We start from the raw sequence: 24,895 nt of genomic DNA, 5'->3' as shown, positions 1-24,895 counted from the left end.
CTTGTGAAGGAGCTCTGTAAAAGAAGGCTGGGATCCAGGATGGGTGAGCAGGCACTGGGTTGAAATTGTGAGTTAGAACATGAGATTTGTGTGATCCCAAGTCTGGGATAAGAGGAAATGGGAGAATGGAAGTGTTTGGAACGAGTCCAGTCAAACAGAGAGCAATGGTTGAGTAGTGGTAGATAGGCTATTACAGCTCAGGACTTTCTGGAGTTCTGACACGATGAAGGAAGCCCTGAATCCTGCTGGATTGTTCCTGGGTTCACTTGGCATTTTCTGCATTTATCATCTTGAATTTGTTGGTCTTTTATTATATATTTTTGATCATGTTTTGTGTCAACCGCCTGGCCCTGTACTGCTACAAGAAACCCGTCTGTTTCTTGGAAGAGGTCTCCAACGCTGAGCCAGGCGTTTGGCGCTTCCTTGCCGACATCTCGTTTGCTCAGATCATGGGGATGTCTCCCACAGAGCGTCTTGCTCTTCAGTTGGTTGACTTTTCCTTCTGTAGTGATAATTTCTTCATTTTCCTGGGTTGTGCTTTCATTTACGTTCAGCAGTGTGTACTTCTTATCAGAATTGCACATGCTCACGTGAAGCGTTGGATCCTGTTTTCATTGATGAAAATATATCCTTAGAAGTTTTATCTGACTGTTGTGAAAGATCCTTAATGCCTGTTATCCCCCTTCCCCCTTCTGTCCGAGTTAGTGTTAATCTAAATGCATTTGAGTGTACTTGGTGTTTTCTAAAATTTATCTTGTCAGATCTTATTTTTCTTTATAAGTTTTCCAGATCAGTTTTGGACCAAGATAATATGCCAAAAGAAAACGTTTATATGGGTATAGCAAAGATGTTTATTGCCTTTGTTATATTTTTACTATTGAGCTCTGTTTGGCGAATTTTCGTAAACCTTGAAGTAAATTCAGTCAAAAGTTTTCCCTTTTTTGCACTATGATCTATTTTCTTTGCTTGTTGATATCCCAGATACTTGTATGTTTCATATTCAACCATCGGTTGTATTGTAGCCTGCTGCTCTGTTTCATGTTCTAAACACAAGGTACACTGCAGATGCTGTGGTCAAATCAAGACGTACAAACAAGCTGGATGAACTGAGCAGGTTGGGCAGCATCCATTGAAAGAAGCAGTCAACGTTTCGGGTCGAAACCCTTCGTCAGGACTGAAGAGGGAGGGGGCAGGGGCCCTATAAAGAAGGTGGAGAGAGGGTGGAAAACCAATCAGAGGAAAGATCAAGGGGTGGGGGAGGGGAAGCAGGGAGGGGATAGGCAGGAGAGGTGAAGAAGGAATCTAAGGAGAAAGCACTATGGGTAGTAGAAGAAGGCTGAATCATGAGAGGTGATAGGCAGCTAGAAGAGGAGACAGAGTAGAGGTGGGATGGGGAAGGGAGAGAGAGGGAATTACCAGAACACCCTTCCCACCTTCTTTATAAGGCCCCTGCCCCCTCCCTCCTTAGTCCTGATGAAGGGTTTTGACCCAAAACGTTGACTGCTTCTTTCAACGGATGATGCCCGACCTGCTGAGTTCATCCAGCTTTTTTGTACGTCCTGTTTCATGTTCTGCTAGCTCTTTGCACCTTTCTTTATGTTTAATGTTCTGCACTTATCTAGTCCAAAGATCATCTTTATATCTTTAGAAAATAGTTGTAGTATTTGAATTAATTGCTTTAGCTTTACTGATGAAGGAGGATATCATTTCCATAATTTCCTAAATCATCCATGTATAGAAGGTGTGTCAAGGTATAATTCATTTGGTTGTCTCTGATATGATACTCAGTTTTCATCCAATTCAGTAGATTAGAGAGTGGCTTTAAAGCTAGACAAAACCATAGGGGGTTTAGAGAGTTTCCCTGAAAAATGTCTCACTTTATTTTGATAGCAGTGGTTGTTCTTGTTTGGTTGTTAATAGATGGGGTGATTATAGGATACAAATGATTCATCAGATGTTGTAGGAATTTCACAAGTATTGAGAGTAGCTTATATGTAATAAGAGCTTCTATCAACCAGGAGTGTGGGACAGAATCAATCATAACAATTTTTTATTCATTATTTGCATTTATTTCTTTTTTTGTATTTGCACTATTTGTTGTCGTTTGCACATTGGTTATTTATCAGTCTTTGTTGTAGTTTTTATTGGATCTATTGTGTTTCTTTGCATTTACTGTGAATACCCACAAGAAAATGAATCTCAAGGTTTTTATATATGGTAATATATATGTACCTTGATAGTAAATTTACTTAGACCTTTGAAATAATAGGCTCCAAATCACCAGTTTGGAACACGGGAGCAACTTGTTACATATATGTGCAACTCTTGTCTTGGAGCCTGTTGTGATGGAAATGAGAAAGATTCTTTGGGTCTCAAAGGCAAGAGCTCTGGACACACAGTTTTAATAATAAAGAGTTTATTTACAAGGGGAGAAAAAGCTTGGGAGCAACACAAGCGGCTACAATATTCGCACAAACACACTTAGAATAGAGGAGCGTGGGAAAAGTCGGGTCTACAATACAATACACGGGAAAACGGTGTGGGGACGGAGTACAGGTACACATACAAGCAAGGGAAAAGTAACTACAATACCTGCCCCCCTTGGCTATGGGCAAGCACAGCTCTTTGCTAAAGGGACAACAATAAACGCTCCCACAACCCCATTCAATGCACACCTTACCATGTGTCTCCAGCGCTGTTCTGTAGTCTTCAGCCTGGAGTGAAGCAGGGTGGTCCCTCGAGGATGACAAAAGAGAACGAGCCAAGCACATGTAGCACGCTTTACAGGTCAGGGGGTCAACGGCTTGGTACTAGACAGGTTAATCCAATTAAGGTGGCCAATGGTTAAGTGTGCATTGATTAGTTGGGAAGGGCGAAATGTTGACTGGCAGGTGGTGTGACCTCCGACCAGGTGAGGGCAGTGCTGTCACATGACAGGCACAGCTCTCCGGTTACAGAGCCTTTTTCCCAAGATAAAATCACATTTTGGAAAAAATATCTTGAAATGTGTGGTTGGCAATGTTCCTTCTCATTTGCTAATACATTTGTTTCTTAGCAACATTCTGCTGGAGGAACTCAGTCGGTCATTCAGCATCTTTGGGAGGAAACTCCAGTAAATTGTCTGTTGCTTAAAAATAATGATTTAGCAAATGAGAGTGAACGTTGCCAACCACACACCCCTGTTCCAGATTCCAGCATCTGCAGTCACTCAGATCTTTATTTATTGTAAATACCTTTGGTTTAAAAAAATCCTGCCACTTCATGAACAGAACATTTGTGGTAATCAAGTACAAAGCTGTACAGGTGAAATACACACAGGCAACATGTGCTCTGCTTTACTTTATCGACGCAGGTTCTCTGTGAAGCCTGCTGTGAACCGTTGATTTTCTAGGGTGGTCCATGTACGCTGGCCAGGTTCTATAAGACTATAAGATCATAAGACATAAGAGCAGAATCAGGCCCTTCAGCCCAAAGAGTCTGCTCTGCCATTCCATCACGGCTGATTTACTATCCCTCTCAACCCCATTCTCCTGCCTTCTCCCCGTAACCTTTGATGGTCACCCTTACAAATCAAGAACCTGTCAACTTCCACTTTAAATATACCCAAGGACATGGCCTCCACAGCTGTCTGTCCACGGGTTCTCCATCGTCTGGCTAAGAAAATGTCTCCTCATCTCTGTTCTGAAGGGATGTCCCTCTATTCTGAGTCTGTGACCTCTTTTACAAGACTCTTCCCCCCCCCCCCAAGGAAAATATCCTCTCCACATCCACTCTATCTAGGCTTTCCAATACTCAATAGATTTCAGTGAGATCCCTCTCATTTTTTTCCAAACCTTGGCAAATACATGCTCAGAGCCATCAAACACTCCTCTTTTATTTATTCAGTTCAGTGAACAATGCGCAAGTGCAGACTGCTGTTCCACTGAAATGCACAGCTGTAATTTACTAATGTGCAACAGAATAATTTGCAGGTGTGAGTGATTATCGGGCTATTTAAACGCCCACATCTTGTTAATGTTGTACTTAACACCCACTTTGTTCTGTTGAGTGCAACCGCAGAGCAGTTACTTGCTTCACCATATACCTGCAGGCAGATGAAAATCGATTAGAAGGTCATGGATCTGGAACATTAGTCCTGTCCCTCTCTCCATCGCTGCGGCCGGACCTACTGAATATTTCCAATGTCTTCTGTCTTTATTTCTGCATGCAGGTACAATCGCAAAAACTTGTCTCCTTGTTTCATCTACCAGCACCTGAGAAGGATCCTAAACATCAGATGAACTGACAAAGTAACTGACCAGCCACTGAAGAAGAAAGGAGTATGCTTACATTACTTTTATACTTTGATAATATTGTACTTACATTTATACGACTGTGTGTTTTGTTATAATTTTGCCAGTAACATTATTCTGTTTTACATAAACATACACCTCGCACTTTATGTCGACCTGTCAATCTTCAGGCCATGCCTCGTGCTAATTGTGTCTGTATGTGTTGGATTGTAACTCTGTATTCTGTACATGGACTGTGTTTTGCACCTTGGCCCAGAGGAACATTGTTTTGTTTCACTGTATACGTGTGTATGCTTGAATGACAATAAACTTGAACTTGAAATGGGAGCCAACTATAAATCTTATTTTTCCCACTGATCTATAATTTGTGTTTTGTGACATCCCAGACTAACAGGGCAGCTGAAACTTGCAGCTGATGTTTACTTTTTTTGCATTCATTGTGTGGATCAGGGAACAGTTCTGTATGAAAATTGTCCCAAGAGTTTAGGCACCACTCTACAGGAAAGCGGCTAAGACCAACTCTTGCTTACCCATGAAGGTTTTACTCTTCCAGACTTCAAACCTTCCCTTCAAATGTCAAATACTGGAGGACGTGTTTGAGGAGAGAGGGTGAAAGTTTAAAGGGGATGTAAAGGACAAAGTTTTTACATGTACGATAGACTGCCAGGGATGGTGGTGGAAGTAGATATGATAGTGGCTTTTAAGACCATAAAACATAGGACCAGAATTAGGCCATTTGGCCCTTTGAGTCTGCTCTGCCATTCCATCATGGCTAATTTACTATCCCTCTCTACCCCATTTGCCTGCCTTCTCCCCAAAACCTTTGATGTCCTTATTAATGAAGAACCTATCAAACTCCTCTTTAATTATACCCAATGACTTGGCCTCCACTGCCACCTGTGGCAATGAATTCCACTGATTCACCACCCTATGGCTTTATCTCTGTCCCAAAGGATCGTCTCTCCAGTCTGAGCCTTCTGGTCCAATACTCCCCCATTATTGGAAACATCTTTTCCTTGTCTACTCTGTGTAGGGTCTTTCAATATTCAATAGGTTTCAATGAGATCGCCTTCTTATTCTTCTAAATTCCAGTGAGAACAGGTCCAGAGCCATCCTACACTCCTCATATGTTAACCCCTTCACTCCCAGGATCATTCTTGTGAAGCTTCTCTGGACCTTCTTCAATGTCAGCACACTACTCACAATACTCCAAGTGCAGCCAGACCAAACCCTTATAGAGCTTCAGCATTACTATCTATTAGTAGGCAGCTGTCGATCCCAGGGGATCATGGGTTTGTGCCTCTGGTGGACTGTATCCTCTGCAGGCCGCAAGCCTGGGCAGGAAGATTTGAAGAACCCACTGTTGCCCATGCAGTGGGCTCCCCCTCTCCACGTCACTGATGTAGTCCAAGGAAAGGGCAAGCGCGATACAGGCTGGCCCCAGCGTTGTTGCAGAGCCTGCCAAAGTTATTAACATCAAACTGCCTTAGGGACCCCGGCTCCGGATTTCTTCCTCCGGGTTTACTCCCGAAGCCTTTCCCGTGGGTGGGTGTGGCCGCAAGGCAGCGGAGGTTTAAAATCAGAGTTTTCCTTCTCCTAGGCGGGCTGCCGTCCAAGGCTGACGAGCCCCACCTGCCCGAAGCAACTGGTTTTGAGGTGCCAGCGGTCCGCCTTTGCCCCTCCTCGTGTCAGTAGAAACAGTTCCGCCGGGCCTAGTAGCTAAGCCACAGGTGAAGGCCAAAAGCTGGACTTAGTTGTCAGAGGATGTTAGAGTCACACGCCATTTGGAGCACTTTGTAGTTAATGGGAGCTTATCCCCACTACTACCCCCGGCTATGCCAACCTTAGCAACCTACAGACTATTAGGCACCTGAATGTGCAGGGAATGGAGGGACATGGATCGAGAAGATAGTTTAATTTGAGATCATGTTCGACAAAGACATTGTGGGCTGAAGGGCCTGTTCCTGGGCTCTGTTGTTCTCTGTTCTGTGATAAACATTAACAAATCCAATTTGGCTTCAAGGAATTTAAAAGCCTCTAGATAACTAGTTCAGTAACATAACATCTATGCTATTGAAAGCAGAAAGGACATGTTTCAGATGATAAAGTACTTCTCAACACAATCGAGATTTTCCAATTAGCCTTTGAGTATTTTGGTGCCCGAATAAGGAACAGTTCCCTTTTATATCGAGTCTGTAACAGCAGCAAAACATCCCAATGCACGGCACAGAAACGTTATCAATCTGGCCCAAACTAAACAATCCTTAATTGGAAGGAAACAATTTCCCCAGCTGTTTTTAGGTGACTCCCTCATTATCTGGTACCACTGGATATTACTGCCATCTGATTCGCTTGTGTGGCCAAATATTCCAGCCCGCCGGAATACTGATACGGAGCGGGCAGTGATTGATCCTGTGCTCTCATCCGGATGAGAAGCAAAGCCACTGTAAGCAATTTTAATACATTGTTTTGGTGGGAAGAGCATTTGTTCTTTATAACCCAGAGCTTCTAACCACAGTAATTAACTTATGTTGCAGTTGTTTTGCGGAACCAGAGCAAGTAAGACAGAGAGTGTAGAAGGGCAGCTCATTGAGTCATACAGTCAAATGTCGCAAAAAGGCCACTCGGCCCGGTACATCCATGCTAGCCATCAAGAAAGACTAGCTATGCTAGCCCTTCAAACCTTCAAAGCACTGCTACTTGTACATAGTTTTTACATTGTACAAGATTGCTTTTATATTTATATTTACTGTGTTGTTATGCTTATTATGGTTTTTAATGGCACATCAGATCCGGAGGAACATTCATCTATTGAGATTCAGTGCAGAATAGGCCCTCCTGGCCCTTTGAGCCGTGCTGCACAACAACACACTGATTGAACCCTGACCTAACCACAGGATAACTTACAATGACCGACTAATCTACCAACCAGTATGTCTTTGGACCATGGGAGGAAACCAGAGCACCCGGAGGAAACCCATGCGGTCAAAGGGAGAACGTACACATTCTTTACAGGCAGCGACGGGAATTGAACCACAGTCTCCTGTGCTGTAAAACGTTGTGCTAACCACTACTCTACCCTGCTGTCATTCTGCTTTACGCCTGAGTATTGAAGAATAATAAACAATTTGAATCTTGAAGTATCTATACATACGAACCCACTTGCCAGCACTTCATCCATAGGTATGTGGGGCCATTCGGGTCTCACTTGGTTCTCCATCTACTGAGGCTGTACCTTCCAGATTCCAAGCCCTCCCAGGGTGGAAAATAAAATTCTTCCTCTGGACTTCTTACCCCTCTTCCTAAACCTGTGTCTCTGGTTTTAGACACCTCTACCTCCTACTGTAACCCTGATAGTTTTGTAATTCGGGGGTGGGGGTTCATCAGGGCAGTTTTAGGAGGATCAGGGTGGCTGTGGTGATATCCTGTAACGAGACAGGTAGACAGAGACACGGATACATGAGTGACAGGATACGGGATAGATGGATAGGAAAGGTTTTGAAAGGCAGAGACCGAGAGCTGGGAAAAGGGATGAGCTCACATAGAGACCTTGGTCGCTGTGGAGGGGTTGGGCTAGAGGCTCTGTTTGTGTGCCGCATTGATCAATGACTGTCAGACATATTGGGGCAAATCTGAGCAGGTGTGACATCCATATGTGTCCCAAAGTACGGGGGCAGTTCTGAGGGGTGTTAGGTCAGTGCTCAGGATATGCTGACTGCTTCCTCTCAGTTGTCCAAGTTGTGAAGTTGACACTTCACTTCCTCTTTATATTGAGAGATGTTAAGGGTTCACATCCTTCTCTGGCTGTAGGAATATGCACAAAATTCAAATTTCAAAGCAGGAATTGCTGGTGGCGTGTGGTGGGTGGGAGAGTCGGGCGGGCTGTTTGTGATGGGGTTGGGTGCGAGGGTTGGGATGGTTGCTGGTATGATTGGGTGGTGGGTTGTTCGTGATGGGGTTGGTCAGATTGGTGGGACAGTTGGATGGGTTGGTGATGAGGCCGGTGGAGTTGGGTAGGAGCTTTGAGTGGGTTGTTGGCGATGGGGACTAGGAGACTGAGTGGGACAGCTGGATGGGTTGGTGATGAGGCTGGTGGAGGTGGGTAGGAGCTTTGAGTGGGTTGTTGGCGATGGGGACTAGGAGACTGAGTGGGACAGCTGGATGGGTTGGTGATGAGGCCGGTGGAGTTGGGTAGGAGCTTTGAGTGGGTTGTTGGCGATGGGGACTAGGAGATTGAGTGGGACAGCTGGATGGGTTGGTGATGAGGCTGGTGGAGGTGGGTGGGAGCTTTGAGTGGGTTGTTGGCGATGGGGACTAGGAGATTGAGTGGGACAGCTGGATGGGTTGGTGATGAGGCTGGTGGAGGTGGGTGGGAGCTTTGAGTGGGTTGTTGGCGATGGGGACTAGGAGACTGAGTGGGACAGCTGGATGGGTTGTTGGTGATGAGGCTGCTGGAGGTGGGTAGGAGCTTTGAGTGGGTTGTTGGCGATGGGGTTGGTCAGATTGGTGGGACATTTGGATGGGTTGGTGATGAGGCCGGTGGAGTTGGGTAGGAGCTTTGAGTGGGTTGTTGGCGATGGGGACTAGGAGACTGAGTGGGACAGCTGGATGGGTTGGTGATGAGGCTGGTGGAGGTGGGTAGGAGCTTTGAGTGGGTTGTTGGCGATGGGGACTAGGAGATTGAGTGGGACAGCTGGATGGGTTGGTGATGAGGCTGGTGGAGGTGGGTGGGAGCTTTGAGTGGGTTGTTGGCGATGGGGACTAGGAGACTGAGTGGGACATTTGGATGGGCTGGTGATGAGGCTGGTGGAGGTGGGTGGGAGCTTTGAGTGGGTTGTTGGCCATGGGGACTAGGAGACTGAGTGGGACAGCTGGATGGGTTGTTGGTGATGAGGCTGGTGGAGGTGGGTGGGAGAGTCGGGCGGGCTGTTTGTGATGGGGTTGGGTGCAAGGGTTGGGATGGTTGCTGGTATGATTGGGTGGTGGGTTGTTCGTGATGGGGTTGGTCAGATTGGTGGGACAGTTGGATGGGCTGGTGATGAGGCTGGTGGAGGTGGGTGGGAGCTTTGAGTGGGTTGTTGGCGATGGGGACTAGGAGACTGAGTGGGACATTTGGATGGGTTGTTGGTGATGAGGCTGGTGGAGGTGGGTGGGAGAGATGGGTGGTGGGGGGGAGGAATGAGAGAGTTGATGTGGGGATTATGACTAGGGTGCAGTGTATCCCTGTATGTGTGAATGAAAGTTTTCACAGTATTATGATAGTGCATGTACAAATAAGTAAAACAGATTATTTCATGGGATATAAATGTAGAAAAATATAGTTCAGAAAATTAAAGCTCCTTAGATTTGAAAAAGAGCTCAGCAATTTGTATTAAGAGAATTCACAAAATACATTTCTCTGCTTCCTTTTGCTCCCTCTTGGTAATTTCCAGCATGGCAGTAGGCCATTCGAACATGCTGCCCAGAAATTGGGCTTTGGCATTAACCCTGCTTCTCCAGGTGTCTTCCTGGCTCCAGCGTACTTCAAGAAAGGGAAGCTGGGTGCAAAGGGAATCAGAATGGTGAACACGGAAAGGGAGAAGCAAGAGAAATGGAATATCGTATTCATGACATTCTGCCAAACATTTTCTTGTTTTCACCCAACACACACACACACACACACACATTTTCACTTGTTATCTCCTACACACACACACTCTCTGCTTTCTCACAGTCACAAAGGCATTGACACAACTGCAGATTTCAAAGTAAACATCCTATATCATACAGTGGTGCGACAAAGATTGTGAATCCTTTAGAATTTTCTCTATTTCTGCATAAATATGACCTAAATGTGATCAGATATTCATGTATGTCCTAAAAGTAGATAAAGAGAACCCAAAGAAATAAATGACACAAAATATTATACTTATTCATTTATTTATTGAGAAAAATTATCCAATATTACATGTATTTGCTGGAAAATGTGTGTGAACCTGTGTTTTTAGTAACTGCTGTGGCCCCCTTGAACAGCAATAGCTTCAACCAAACATGTCCGGTAACTGTTGATCAGTCCTGCACATCGGCTTGGAGGAATTCGGGACCATTTCTCTATACAAAACTGTTTCAGTTCGTCAGTATTTCAGGGATATGTTGCATGAACAGCCCCCTTCAGGTCATACCACAGCATCTCAATTGGGTTAAGGTCTGGATTCTGACTTGGCCATTCCAAAGCATGAATTTTCTTCTTTCTAAACTATTCTGGTGTTGACTTACTCTTGTGTCTTGTTGCATCATTCATCTTCTATTAAGCTTCAGGTGATGGACCACTACTCTGACATTCTTCTGTAAAATGTCTTGATACAATTTTGAATGCATTGTTCCCTCAACAATTGCAAATATGTCCAGGTCCTGAGGCAGCAAAGCAGCCCCAAACCATGATGCTCCTTCCACCATGCTTCACAATTGGGTTGAGGTTTTGGTGTTGGTGTGCAGTGCCCTTTTCCCTCCAAACGTAACAGTGTGCATTTCTGCCAAAAAGTTCAACTTTTGTCTCATCTATCCACAGGATATTGTCCCAGAAGCACTGTAACATATCCAGACGGTCTTTGCAAACTTGAGACGTGTGGCATTTTTTTGGTGGGAGAGTGGTGGTTTCCTCCATGGTGTCCTTCCATGAACACCATTCTTGTTCAGTACTTTTCTTGTAGTGAACACATGAACAGAGGCTTTAGCAATTTCTAGAGATCTCTGCAGGTCTTTTGCTGTTGCCCTTGGGTTCTTCTTCACCTCCTTCAGCCTTGCACGTTGTGCTCTTGGTGTGATCTTTGCAGGACAGCTACTCCTAGGGAGAGTAGCAACAGTACTGAATTTCTTCCATTTGGAGATAATTTATCTTACTGTGGACTGATGAACACTCAGGTCTTTAGAAATGCTTTTGTTGCCTTTTCCAGCATCATGCATCTCTACGATTCTTCTTCTAAGGTCCTCTGAAAGTTGGTTTGATCAAGGCATGGTGCACATACACAGATCTTTCTTGAGAAGAGCATGGTCTGTCAGCAACCTGTCTTTTTTTATAGGGCAGGGCACCTCCAGTCTAAACACATTGATTGGAACACTTGACTCCAAATAGCTTTTGTAGAAGCTAGTAGCCCAGAGGTTTTGAACCTGACTGTTTGCTTAAATTGTGTACTCAATATTGGTGAGAAGAAGTACAATTGTTTGTGTGTTATTAGTTTAGGCAGATTGTGCTTGTCTATTATTGTGATTTAGATGAAGATCAGACCACATTTTATGAGTAATTGATGCAGAAAACCAGGTAATTGCAAAGCGTTTACAAATTTGCAATTTGTCCAGTCGCACTCACCTCAATTATAAGCAAATGCTTTGAGAGGCATTACATCTGCAAGGATTACATCTTCAGCTTGCTACCACCCAAAATGGACCCCCTACAATTTGCCTACCAACACAACTGATTGACAGACAACACAATAGCCACTGCTCTACATACTGTCCTTACGCATCTGGAGAAGGATGCTTATGTGAGAATGCTGTTCTTGGACTACAGTTCAGCGTTCAACACCATGGTTCCATCCAGGCTCAACAAGAAGCTCAGAGACCTCGGCCTTGACTCTGTCTTCTGCAGCTGGATCCTGGACTTCCTGTCAGATCGCCAGCAAGTAGTAAGAGTGGACTCCCTCATCTCCACCCCTCTGACTCTCAATACAGGAGCCCCTCAGGGCTGCGTACTGAGTCCCCTTCTTTACTCCCCGTATACCCACAACTGTGCCACCAACCACAACTCCAATCTGCTAATTAAATTTGCAGACAACACTACATTGACTGGCCTAATCTCAAACAATAATGAGGTGGCCTACAGGGAAGAAGTCATCTCTGATGCAGTGGTGTCAAAAAAACACCCTGTCCCTCAGTGTTGCAAAAACAAAGGAGCTGGTTGTGGACTACAGGAGGATTGGAGATGGGCTAACCCCTATTGATATCAATGGATCTGGCTGCATCACTGCCTGATATGGGAACTGTACCTCCCTTAATCGCAGGACTCTGCAGAGAGTGGTGTGGACAGCCCAGCATATCTGTAGTTGTGAACTTCCCATGTTTCAGGTCATTTACAAAGGCAGGTGCGTAAAAAGGGCCCAAAGGATCATTGGGGACCCGAGTCACCCCAACCACAAACTGTTCCAGCTGCTACCATCCAGGAAATGGTACCGCAGCATAAAAGCCAGGACCAACAGGCTCCAGGACAGCTTCTTCCACCAGGCAATCAGACTGATTAACTCACACTGATTTGAGTGTACTCTTTGTTACATTGACTGTTTTATTTATTATAAATTATTATAAATTTCTATGATTGCACATTGCACATTTAGACGGAGACGTAATGTAAAGATTTTTACTCCTCATGTATGTGAAGGATGTAAGAAATAAAGTAAATTCAATTCAAATTCAAATTTTTTCTTGCAACTGCATTATATATTTTAGTTGGTTGTTTGTTGATTATTTATGAAATCCCATTTCAAGCTTTAGGTTCTTTGTTAGTCAGGGCATCAAAGGTTACTGAGAGAAGGCAGGAGAATGAAGTTGAAAATAAATCAGCTGTGATCGAATGATGGAGCCGATTCAATGGGCTGAATGGCCCAATTCTGTTCTTATGGTCTTAATAAATTTCAAAATAAAACCCTGATGAAAGACATTCATTGAAGGAGAGCTATTTCTTGAGGCTGTAAATTTAAGTTAAATCAAAATAATAGTCTCAGCCCAAAACATTGGCTGTTTGTTCCTCTACATAGATGCTGAGTTCCTCCAGCCTTTTGTGCGTGTTGTCCTGAATTCCCAGCATCTGCAGAATCTCTTGCATTTATAAATTACTAGTATAATTTTTTTTAAACAATCCTGTCAAATAACCTTATTTAATTAACTGAACCTACACAGCTGAGCATTGCGAAGTAAGAATCTGGCAGTTTGTTCAGCAGTGTAGACATGAGAGCTTCATCTAATCTCGTTTGAGTGATTTTTCAAAGAAAGGCGATCGTTGATCTGACGCCTGTAACATACTGTACAAGCAATTCATTGACTTCTAATTGGCTTGCTAATTTACAACGCACTACAGTTTTCTGGATCCCTACAGGATGTGCTGGAGTGGAACTTTTAACAGACCAAACCAGTTTAACAGTGAAGTGCCAGGTTTGCTTTCCATATTATCCACAGACGTGCCCAGGACATATGCTTGCAATTTTGTTTACAGAATCTGATGGTTTGGTCTGCGAATTGAATATCACCTTTATTTCACAGCATCTTTGAATCTCAAAGCAATGAGTGAGAATTTCTGTGCTTTCACACATTCTTGTCGGTGCAATAAATCACTTTAATGCTCAAAGTCAATGAATGTGATGGTTATTCTGTGCTTCCCAGAATCTATAAACACAAGAGATTCTGCAAATAACACACACAGAACGCTGGAGGAGCTTGGCAGGCCGGGCAGCATCTATGGAAAAAGTACAGTTGATGTTTCTGGTCAAGATCCTTCAGCAGATCCTGGCAGAACTGCCACTCACTGGATGTATATATTTTTTTCCACACTATTTTCTGTCAACTCTAGAGACTGTTGCACGTGAAAATACCAGGAAATCAGTAGTTTCTGAATTACTCAAACTACCCCATCTGACACCAATAATCATTCCAGGGTCAAACTCACTTAGATCACATTTCTTCCCCAGTCTGGTGTTTGGTCTGAACAACGACTGAGCCTCTCGACCATGTCTGCATGCTCTTATGCAGTGAGTTGCTGTCACGTGATTGGCTGATGAGATATTTGCATTAACGAGCAGGTGTGCCTAATAAAGTGGCCTCTGAATTTCAAAATGAACTCGCATCACAACAGTCGCAAAAACAACTATCTTGTTATTGTGCCTGTTCAGAAGCTCGTAATCTGAATCTATTATTTAAAATACACCTTCCACAATAAAATCATAATTTTTCTCAGATTAACCAATTCAGAAATTGCTTCTCACCAAAATCTAGACATAGTTAATATTTCAAACACCACTTCAATAGATGTGTTAGATTAGTTTCCAGCTGAAGCGAGAGAGGGTGGAAATCAGACCTTCACGATCCATTATTATTTCCTTTGAACTGGTGTTTATATTTAACAGATTTACTGCCTTTGGGAATTTTGCAGTGGAATCGTGTTCTTGTGTCCACAGTCATTTCACTTGGAGTGCAATACAGGGAACTTGCAGGTTAGTTAATGGACTGAGAAGCCCCAGTATGAGAGGTCTTCTTTCATTGCATTAACCACCTGAATTTATTAGAAAAGTTCCCAGAGGCTATCCCATGAGGAGCAGGTGCTACCCACCATAAATTGGTCAACTTAGTACAGAAAGCCAGACTTCTGGTCGAATGGCTGAAAATTTCATGAGCAAGGAGGTGGATTTACTGTAAAAATTATTTTCTTAATAATTAATTATATTTCTTTTTCACTCTCCCAATCTTACACTAGCACTGGTGCCCCTCCCCTTTCCCTTGCTTCTGTTCTGTCCTATCAGATTCCCCCTTCTCCAGCCCTTTATCTCTTTCACCAATCAACTTCCCAGCTCTTCCCTTCACCCCTCCTCATCTCCCAGTTTCACCTCTCACCTACCACCTTGTACTTCTTCCGTTCTTCCCTCACCTCTGACTTTTCATCTCTTTTTCCAGTCCTGATGAAGGGATTTGGCCCAAAATGTTGACTATTTTCTCTTCTCCATAGATGCTGCCTGGCCTGCTGAGCTCCCCCAGCATCCTGTGCGTGTTGCCAGTGCTGTTATGTTTATCATCGTGCACAGGTAGTGCAGGGAAATTACTTATGTCTGTGAATCTGAGGGTAAGGGACCAAGGACTGGTGGGCCAGAGGTGGCCTGCCCTGTGTTTGGAAGCCCGTCTGTCTGCATGAGAGGGTGAGTGGCTGGGAAGAGGAGCTTGTTTTGCCCCTGCTGTGGCAAGCTATGTCAGTGCCGCAATGTGTGGTGATACTTGTGGGCTGCCGTGGGTCTGTTGGTTGTTCACCATATGTTTCAAGGTGTGGTGCTGCACAAATGTCTGAGGTACACATATATCCAAGACTTTTGCACTGTGCCGTGTTTGTCAGTGGAGCAGAAAGTGAGATTGCAAATCTGGCAGGAGCAAGGGATGTTGGGAGTGGCGAGGGTGGATCGCCGCGGGAGGGGTGTGGGGCAGGTGGCAGAGAAGGAGTGCCAGAGCTGGGGGTGGTTTGGGTGCAGACACACCCAGCCCCAAGACCGGCAAGATCATTTGATTCTAAACAATTGGTTTATTGATTAATACAGAATGTCTCTCTAGTGCTTCCTACTCCCTCCCCTCTCCCTTCCCCTTTTCCCAACCATGATTCCCATCTCCTTGCCCCCTTCCCACTCTCAGTCCACATAGAGACCCATATCAGAATCAGGTTTATCATCACTCACTTATGTGTGACAGCAGTACAGTGCAATACATAAGATTACTACAGTACTGTGCAAACGTCTTAGGCACCCTAGCTATATACATGTATCTAAGAATTTTGCACAGTACTGTACATGTGATAAATAAATCTGAATCCTATCTAAATTTATATTAAATTTTCATGTTTGAATTGTATGATGCTGCAAAGGGTTAATTTTCATGACTTTGACATCCTGTGTATGTTAACAACATAGTGCCCTGGTGAAGATTTCTATTGACCAGCCTTTCTCAACTTCTTTGCTGTGGAGGAACCTTTGAAATAATTTTCAGGTCTCAGGGAACCCTTGTGTAAAAAATATTCTATCTACAGCTCACGGTACATTAGCATAATCAGTAAGCTGTAGATATAATAATCCAAAAATAATTGTCAATGCTCTTTTGGATAGAGAATGAATTTTTAGCCAACCCTCCTTGAAAAAAACGGGTAGTTAAGCTTAGCTTACTTTTCTCAAAATTAATCTCTTTCCTTCCCTTTCACAGATTTTAAAAACTCGTAAGGCAAACATAATACACTTCTGTTAAATAACAGGCTTAAGCCAAAATGGGATTTAATTTTTCCAAAGGTAGGCTCAGTAAATGTATTTTAAATAAAGATTGTAAATTGATTTTAATTAATGTTATTTACAACATGAAATGTTATTGATGATGTTGAAGCAGTGTGTTGAGACAATGTCAGAATTTTGTTTTACAAGAGAAACGAAACCTGTCATGGAGCCAACCATTGATGGGGCACCATCAGTACAGACGCTAACAGAGTTCCTCCACGCCAGACCTTTTGTTTTCAGATATGAAGACAAAACATTAAATATATCTTGGCCTTTGCTTGTTTTGGGGGGCTCTTTGCAACAGAAAAAGTTTTCTTGAATTTCATCATCATTTACAAATCTTACAAATGCTCCAACGTGACATTTATTGGTGAAATCTGTTGACTCATCGACCTGGATAGAGAAGCTGTTCTTTTTCAGTTTATCACACAAAACCTTTTCAGCATCATGTGACATGTCAGCAACACGTTGATTTATCATACAAATTGAGAGTGAAACCTTTTCAATTTCTTGTATTGCATCTTGTCCAAGCATTTTACCCACTGTAATTTTACATGCTGGCATCATTAGGTTGTCGCCAACTGTGTGACTTCTCCTTTTCTGGATCATAACTTCTGCTATTAAATAACTTGTTTCCTGAGCCCTTTTACTAGGACTTTATTAACAAAAGCTTTAATCTGTTTGTTTTGTGATTCCAATAGCCACAGACGAGGCACAGTGAAATAAGACAACTTGGATTAACAGCTTATGTAAAACCCATTGTAAAGACGGATCTTTGTGTGTCCATTGTTGCATAACAAAATAACTAAATGAGAAAACCGCAAGAAGTATGAAAACTACACAATTCACTTCTAACCTACACGATCCACCTTTTGCCATCAATACAATAACAGAAAAGCAGCAGGCCAGCTGCTGAGTCATGGTGTGTAAAAAATCCCTCTTAGAATGAATATTTCCCTCCAATTTTCTCCTACACGGTAGAGTTTGTTTGCTCCCATAGGTCGGTCGGTGACGTGATAGGGGAGGTAATTCAGGAGGGAGAGGCTGACATCACAGCCCAAGCTGGGTAAGGTTATTCAATGTTCAGAAAACACACTTCACAATCCTCATCAGCCTGCCATCCTCCCCTCCGTGCGATACAGCATTCACTATCAACAGCCTCCCCTATCTCGCATCAAAAACTGAAAATGGACTCAACCAAAGAAACACATACTGCGCAGTGAGACTTCTAATGAGATTGCTAACGAGGATGCTTTGGTCATTGCCCACCACTGGTTAGCATCGTTAGCATCACGCAAAGAGTGAGGTTCAAAAAACGATATTTTTTAATCATGATCTCTCGCGGAAACCCTAGTGATCTCTTGTGAAACCCTAGTGATCTCTTGTGGAACCCTAGGGTTCCGGTTAAGAGACCCTGCTGTAGATACTTCATTTTAGCAGTTCTATAAAAGCAGTGTGTTCTGCTGATAGACTGTTTTGGTTTCAGCTAAAAGATAGGGGCCTATGAAGATACAACAATGAATGTTGTATCAGCCAGTCAGGATGGTGGAACTGGGAGAAGGTTCTAGAGAGAACTGGACGGAGCAAGATTTGTGACGGGACAGTGTGGTTCGTGAGTCTTTTTGGCGGGAGCTGTGGAGAGCACAGGAGGGAAGATGGCTGGGGATGCTGTGGGAGGGAACGCCCCCTTGCACAAGGTTCTTTGTGCAGATGAATAGCTCCAAGGAGGAACAGTCAATACTCCTGAGAGAGCACCATTTACTTGAGATGGATTTTGAATAATATTTGGAAGGTGGCATGTGTTTTCACACAGACCCATGGGTCCAGCGTGTGAGTAAAACAACAACTTTAACTTTATATGCACATTTGGACTGTGTTAACTGTAATGGGCCTTTTCATATTTTTTGCTTTTCTTTTTTCCTACTAACTGTTTGATGAAGCTGAAATTTGTAAATATACTTTCTTTATAATTTTATATGGTGTATGATCTGTCATTTCTTGCCGACTGTCAATTGTGAATGGGCAGTAATTACACAGAATTCGCTCAGATTGAGGTTTCTTTAATTGGAACATCATGGCATTCCTGTTCGGTTGAACCCCAGATCATACTGACCCTGTAAGTATGTTGTTTATGAAAGGTGGCCTTCTCGCCCGGAGTCTTGTGGCTGTCAGCACAGCCAGCTAATGAGGCAAGTTTGCATATCAGCCCAGCGAGGGGGTTACAACAATAAAGCAGAAATCAGAGGAGCTGAAACTAATCAGTCTGTTTTGGTCAGGATAGAAACATTGCCCCATGTGGTAATGGCTCTGTGTTTCCCCTCTGGTTTTGGGGTGCGATGGTGAGCAGTGAGGCCAGTGTGGGAACCACAGATGAGGCAGATCCAGGCCCGGAGATTCCAGTGGGTCCGTCGGTACATTGCAGCTCTGGCTGTCCGTGAGAAATTGTCAGTGGGATACTTTAGTATGGTGTGGGTGGTACGTACCACGGACTTTGGGAGCTGGTAATCCCTCTGCCCAATAAAATGTTGGTCAGTTAAGATGATGATGTGGATGAAATTCGGCTTGGTCATTTGCTTGGATCCCCTCCCAGGAAAGGCTGGAGCTGGGTTCCTGCTGTGTGAGGATGTAACTGAAAAATCATTAGAGATGTAAGATTTAACCACTCCCTCTTCCCTTTCTCCTATGGTCCACTCGCTTCTCCTTCTCTAGCCCTTTATCTTTCCCTCCCACCCAGCTTCACTAATCACCTTCTATATAGCCTCCTTCCCCTCCCCCACGACCTCTCATCCTGGAGTCTTCCACCTTCTTTTCCAGTCCTGAAGAAGGCTCTCAGCCTGATTCGTCGACTGTCTCTTCATTTCCGTAGACCTTGCCTGACCTGCTGAGCTCCTCCAGCATTTTGTGTGTGTTGCAAAAGATAAGTTTTATTTGTCAGAGGCACATCAAAACATTCAGTGAAAAACATTGTTTGCGTCGACCACCAACCCACTCCGAGGAAGTGCTGGGGGCAGCCCGCAAGTGTTGCCACGCTTCCAGCACCAATGTAGCGTGCCCACAGTGTACTAACCGTAACCCATATGTCTTTGGAATGTGGGAGAAAACCCAGGTGGCCATGGGAAGAACGTACAAACTCCTACCAGAGAGCGGCAGGAATTGAAAAACCTAATCACTGGCACAGTCAGGCATCGCGTTAACTGATACGCTGCTCTGTATCGTACTGTGACTGGGACCTCAACACCGGGGACGTGGGCCTGGGAGACAACACTGGAGTTGGCCCACCAGTGCATCGGTGAACTTGGAGGTAGTTGCAGAGATGGAGTTGGCAACGTTTGCAGGTGGTGTGAGCACATGGTGGGGAGGCGGGAGGTGGAATGAGATGTGACTTGGTAGAGGTGTCCACCATAGATTGTCCACTGACAGTCAGAGACTTATTCCCAAAGCAGAAATGGCTAATACAAGGGGACATAATTTTCAGGTGATTGGAGGTTTTGGGTGGGGGCGGAGGGTGATGTCAGAGGTAAGGCTTTCTCACCCAGAGAGGGGAAGATGCATGAAACATGATGCCAGGAGAGGAAGTAAAGGCAGATCCATTAGGGGCAGTTAAGAAACTCTTAGATAGGCATATGGATGATAAAAAATGGAGGGTTATGTAGGAGGGAAGGTTAGACTGATCGTAGAGCGGGTTATAAGTTTGGCACAATATTGTGGGCTGAAGGCTCTTTGTGGTGCTGTAGTGCTCTCTGTTCTAAGTTGTGAAAGAAAATACTGTGAATTTTGGGAGCTCTACCTCAATGGTGGGAAAGGAAGGAATAAGTAGGCAGATGTAACCAGTCCTGTAAAGTGTACAGGCAGTGACCAATGTACGATGTGATGTGGGGAAGGGCAATGAGCCAGACAGCATTGTGTTCACAAGTGATGAAGAAAATCTTGGCCAAGGAACAAATGGAAAATAACTATGAGAAAACGGCGCACCTTTCTTCAAAGAAATAAAGAAACTTAAATGTTTCAGCTTATGCTTTGACATTTCAAACACTAGACTGAACAAACTTCACTGTTTGTAATTCATATTCCAGCAGCCCCTTCCTCTATTCTGATACCGTTTCTTAGATATTGTTACAAACAGTGTCAGTCAGTGGCATTACAGATCAATTGTTGACAGAAATAACAGGGAATTCATATATGAACACATCACATTTGATATTACTGGGAATTTAAATGAACACTTTTAATTTGTATAATGGCATTGTAACCACAAGCTCTGAGCTTTAAGTAGTACCTAGATATTGCCTCTCTGATCTTAATAAATGACACAAAATTGAAATGATCACAAATGGAACATGCTTTTTTCAGATTCAGATTTATTTATCACAGGTAGATGGAAAAATATCGTGAAATGTGTCGTTTGTGTTAACAACCAACATAGCCAAGGATGTGCTGGGGGCAGCCCGCAAGTGTCACCACACACTCCAGCACAGCACGGCCACCTTGGAGGGGCAACACAGAACATGCCAAGCAACCAAGCAACAGCAGCAAAATAAACTCAGTTCACCCCCCTCTTCCACGCACCCACCTGCACACACATACAGCCCTCTAACCCCAGGACAGGCTGCCTTTGGCCTCAGCGTTCAGGGCTCTTATGGATTCACAGACGTTGAGCCTTTGACTTCCCAGCAGACGCGCAGAGCTTCCCAATTCCTCGACTTCCAGAATTCTGATTGCGTTGCTCCGTGATGCAGCCGCTTATTTCCAGTAATGACAGGAAAAATGATCAACCATTAATAATAATGAATTCAACAATATAATAATAATTCTACTAATTGAAAATCATTTTGAATGGCTTATGGATATCAGATATGTTCCACTGACATTGTAAACGCTGTGTTAAAGAAAGCAACACGACTGCATCTTTACAACCCATTTCAAAGCACCTTTCCCAGTGGAGTCATTGTAATCTATCATGATGGATCCTCACATCCCAGATAATGAACAGCATGCTATAAAATGTAGCTTCAATAAGCAAGTGAAGTCTAAAGATAAATGTAACCTATTTTTCTCCCAATGACCGTGATAAATAAATCAGAAGAAAGTTTTTTCCCCTTTATCTTATTAGACTAAATGATCTTACTTATGTTTTACTTTGTAGGATGTTGTTCATAAAGCTTTAAAATTCCATTGAAAGGTAAACTACTTGCTCTTCAACACTGAGATCATCAAGTAAATTGGGTTCTATTCTAAGAGAGTCACTTAAGAGCCGATAATCCCCTCTACACAAGTCCCAGAAATGCCCTGGCAACCAAATGACAGTTCTTATTTTAGCTGCTAAAGGTTTTAACATAAAGCCTGTAAAGAATCACAAAGAGTCAATGAATGTATTTATAGTTTAAAAGCTAAGAAAGGGATTTGCATTTTTTTTCATTATTCGTTAACAAAAGTAGTTAGAAACAATAGACTTGAAATTAGACTGCAAGAATATTGGCTCACAAGGGCTTGCTGTTTATAAGTTGCTTCTTTGCTTTATTATTTGGGCGTCAGGGTAATGTAGGGATTTTATTACAGCTCGGGATTTCGGAGTTTGGAGTTCAATCCCGGAGTCTCTGTATGTCCCGTTCCCCCCCCCCCCCCCCCCCATGGAATGCGAGAGTTTTCTCCAAGTCCTCCAGATTCCTCCCACAGTCCAAAAACATTCCAGGTAGGTTCATTGGACATTGTAAATTATCCGGTGATTAGATTCAGGTTAACACACACTAAATGCTGGGGGAGCTCAGCAGGCCAGGCAGCATCTACGGGAAGGAGTTGACGTTTCAGGCCAAGACCTTCATCTCTTCCTTAGATGGCTGCCTGGCCTGCTGAGTTCCTCCAGCATTTTGTGTGTGTTACTTTGATTCCCACAGTCTGCGGATTTTCTCTTGTTTCAGATTCGAGTTAATTTGTGTTTTTCAGGAGTTGCTGCTGGTGTGGTTCGAAGGGCTGGAAGGACCTATTCCATGCTATATCTCTAAATAAATATTAAAGAAGACAAAAATAAAAGTCACAAGTGAACTACGTGCAAATATATCAAGCAACCAGAGTTCAAAGTTCTGAGTAAAGTCAGAATCAGCTATCACCTGCATGTGTCATGAAATCTGTTAACTTAGCAGCAGCAATTCAATTCAATGCATAATTTAGAAGAAAAAATAAATAAGTAAATCAAATTTAGTATACGCATATTGAACAGATTAAAAATCATGCAAAAACATAAATAATGATGCCGGATTGGGGAGCATGCCTTATGAGAACAGGTTGAGTGAACTCGGCCTTTTCTCCTTGGAGCGACGGAGGATGAGAGGTGTAGAAGATGATGAGGGGCATTGATTGTGTGGATAGTCAGAGGCTTTTGCCCAGGGCTGAGAAGGCTAACATGAGAGGGCACAGTTTTAAGGCGCTTGGAAGTAAGTACAGAGAAGATGTCAGGGGTAAGTTTTTTATGCAGAGAGTGGTGAGTGCATGGAATAGGCTGGCAGTAATGGTGGTGGGGGTCTTTTAAGAGACTCCTGGATAGGTACATAGAGCTTAGAAAAATAGAGGGCTATGGGTAACCCTAAGTAATTTAGGGTTCGGCACAGCTTTGTGAGCCGAAGGGCCTGCACTGTGCTGTAGGTTTTCTATCTATGTTTCTATTCTTCTAGTCTATTCTAAAGTATATTAAAAAGTGAGGTAGTGTTCATGGGTTCAACGTCCATTTAGGAATTGGATGGCAGAGAGGAAGAAGCTGTTCCTGAATTGCTGAGTGTCTGCCTTCAGGCTTTTGTACCTCCTTCCTGATGGTAACAGTGAGAAAAGGCCATGCCCTGGGTGCTGGAGGTCCTTCATAATGAACGCTGCCTTTCTGAGGCACTGCTCCCTGAAGATGTCCTGGGTGCTTTGTAGGCTAGTACCCAAGATGGAGCTGACTAGGTTTACAACCCTCTGCAGCTCCTTTCGGTCCTGTGCAGAAGCCCCCCCTCCCTCCCCATACCAGACAGTGATGCAGCCTGTCAGAATGCTCTCCAAGATACATCTGTAGATGTTTTTGAGTGTATTTGTTGACATATTAAATCTCTTCAAACTCTTAATGAAGTATAGCCGCTGTCTTGCCTTCTTTAGAGCTGCATCAATATTTATTATCAAAGTACACATATGTCTCCAAATGCAACCCTAAGATTCATTTCCCTGTGGGCATGCTCAACAAATCTATAGAATAGTAACTATAACAGGATCAATGAAAGATCAACCAGTGTCCAGAAGTCAACAAACTGTGCAAATGCAAATATAAACAAATAGCAATAAATAACGAGAACATGAGATAATGAGATAAAGAGTCCTTGAATGTGAGATCATTGGTTGCAAGAATATTTCAATGGTGGGGCAAGAGAAGTTGAATGTCGTTATCCTCTTTTATTCAAGAGCCTGATGGCTGAGGGGTAGTAACTGCTCTTAAACCTGGTGCTGTGAGTCCTGAAGCTGTTGTACCTTCTACTTGATAGCGAGAAGAGAGCATGATCTGGGTGGTAGGATCTCTGATGATGGATGCTGCTTTCCTGTGACAGTGTTTCATGTAGATGTTTTCAATGGTTGGGAGGACTTTACCCTTGATGTACTGGACCAGATCCACTACATTTTGTAGCATTTTCCATTCAAAGGCATTGGTGTTTCCATACCAGGCTGTGATGCAGCCAGTCAATATACTCTCCACTACACATCAGTTGAAGTTTGTCAAAGTTTTAGATGTCATGTCGAATCTCTACAAACTCCTAATGAAGTAGAGGCACTGGCATGCTTCTCAGGGTAGCATATGTCACCATTTACAACCCTGAGATTCATTCATTTGCAGACATTCACAGTAAATACAAGGATACACAATCAATGGAAGACCACACACAACAAGACGGACTAACAACCAATGTGCAGAAAGACAACAAACTGTGCAAATATTACAACAAGTACATTAATAATAATAATTAATAAAGAATGAATATCAAGGGCATGAGATGAAGAGCCCTTGAAAATTAGTCCATAGATTATGGGAATAGTTCAGTGTTGGAGTGAGTGGAATTATCCCCTCTGGTTCAAGAGCCTGATGGTTGAGGGGTAATAACTGTTCCTGAACTTGGTGGTGTAGGTCCTGAGGCTCCTGTACTTTCTTCCTGATGGCAGCAGTGAGAGGAGAGCGCAGCCTGGGTGGTGGGGGTGCTTGATGACAGATGCTGCTTTCCTGCGACAATGCTCTGTGTAGATGTGCTCAGTGGTGGGGAGGGCGGAATCATCAGGATTTTATGAACAGGGGTCAGTATTGGTTAGTTGTAGGGACATGGTAGTGACTATGTGGAACAGTTACTTGGAGCAATCTTAACATTATCACTGGACACTACATCCTTGGCCGCTCTGCAGAATGTGCCTTTGTCCTTAGTGCATCCCTGAAGACCCACTCTTCAAATAAGAAGAGGTGTTTCTTATGATTCTTTCACCATTAATTAAGGATTTGCCAGCATGTTACCTGGACTTGGAGGCCTGAGTTACAAGTGAGGTTCTGCAGACTAGGACTTTATA

The 24,895-nt window shown here is 43.5% G+C and overlaps 1 protein-coding gene across 1 annotated transcript in view; it reads right to left on the bottom strand.

Moving 5' to 3' along the window:
• Nucleotides 1-20,887: 20,887 nt before the first annotated feature.
• Nucleotides 20,888-24,895, bottom strand: part of ttll11 (tubulin tyrosine ligase-like family, member 11) — a 217,087-nt gene continuing 213,079 nt past the window's right edge. The window contains exon 10 of the mRNA XM_073052655.1: nt 20,888-21,069. Within this exon, the coding sequence (XP_072908756.1) occupies nt 20,921-21,069 (149 nt within the window). The 3' untranslated portion in view covers nt 20,888-20,920. The remainder of the gene's footprint in view (nt 21,070-24,895) is intronic.

This window comes from Hemitrygon akajei, chromosome 7, assembly GCF_048418815.1.
Source record: "Hemitrygon akajei chromosome 7, sHemAka1.3, whole genome shotgun sequence".
In the NCBI taxonomy this organism is placed as follows: domain Eukaryota; kingdom Metazoa; phylum Chordata; class Chondrichthyes; order Myliobatiformes; family Dasyatidae; genus Hemitrygon; species Hemitrygon akajei.
The sequence above is the reverse complement of the archived record's forward strand: the minus strand, read 5'-3'. Positions and strand labels throughout refer to the sequence as shown.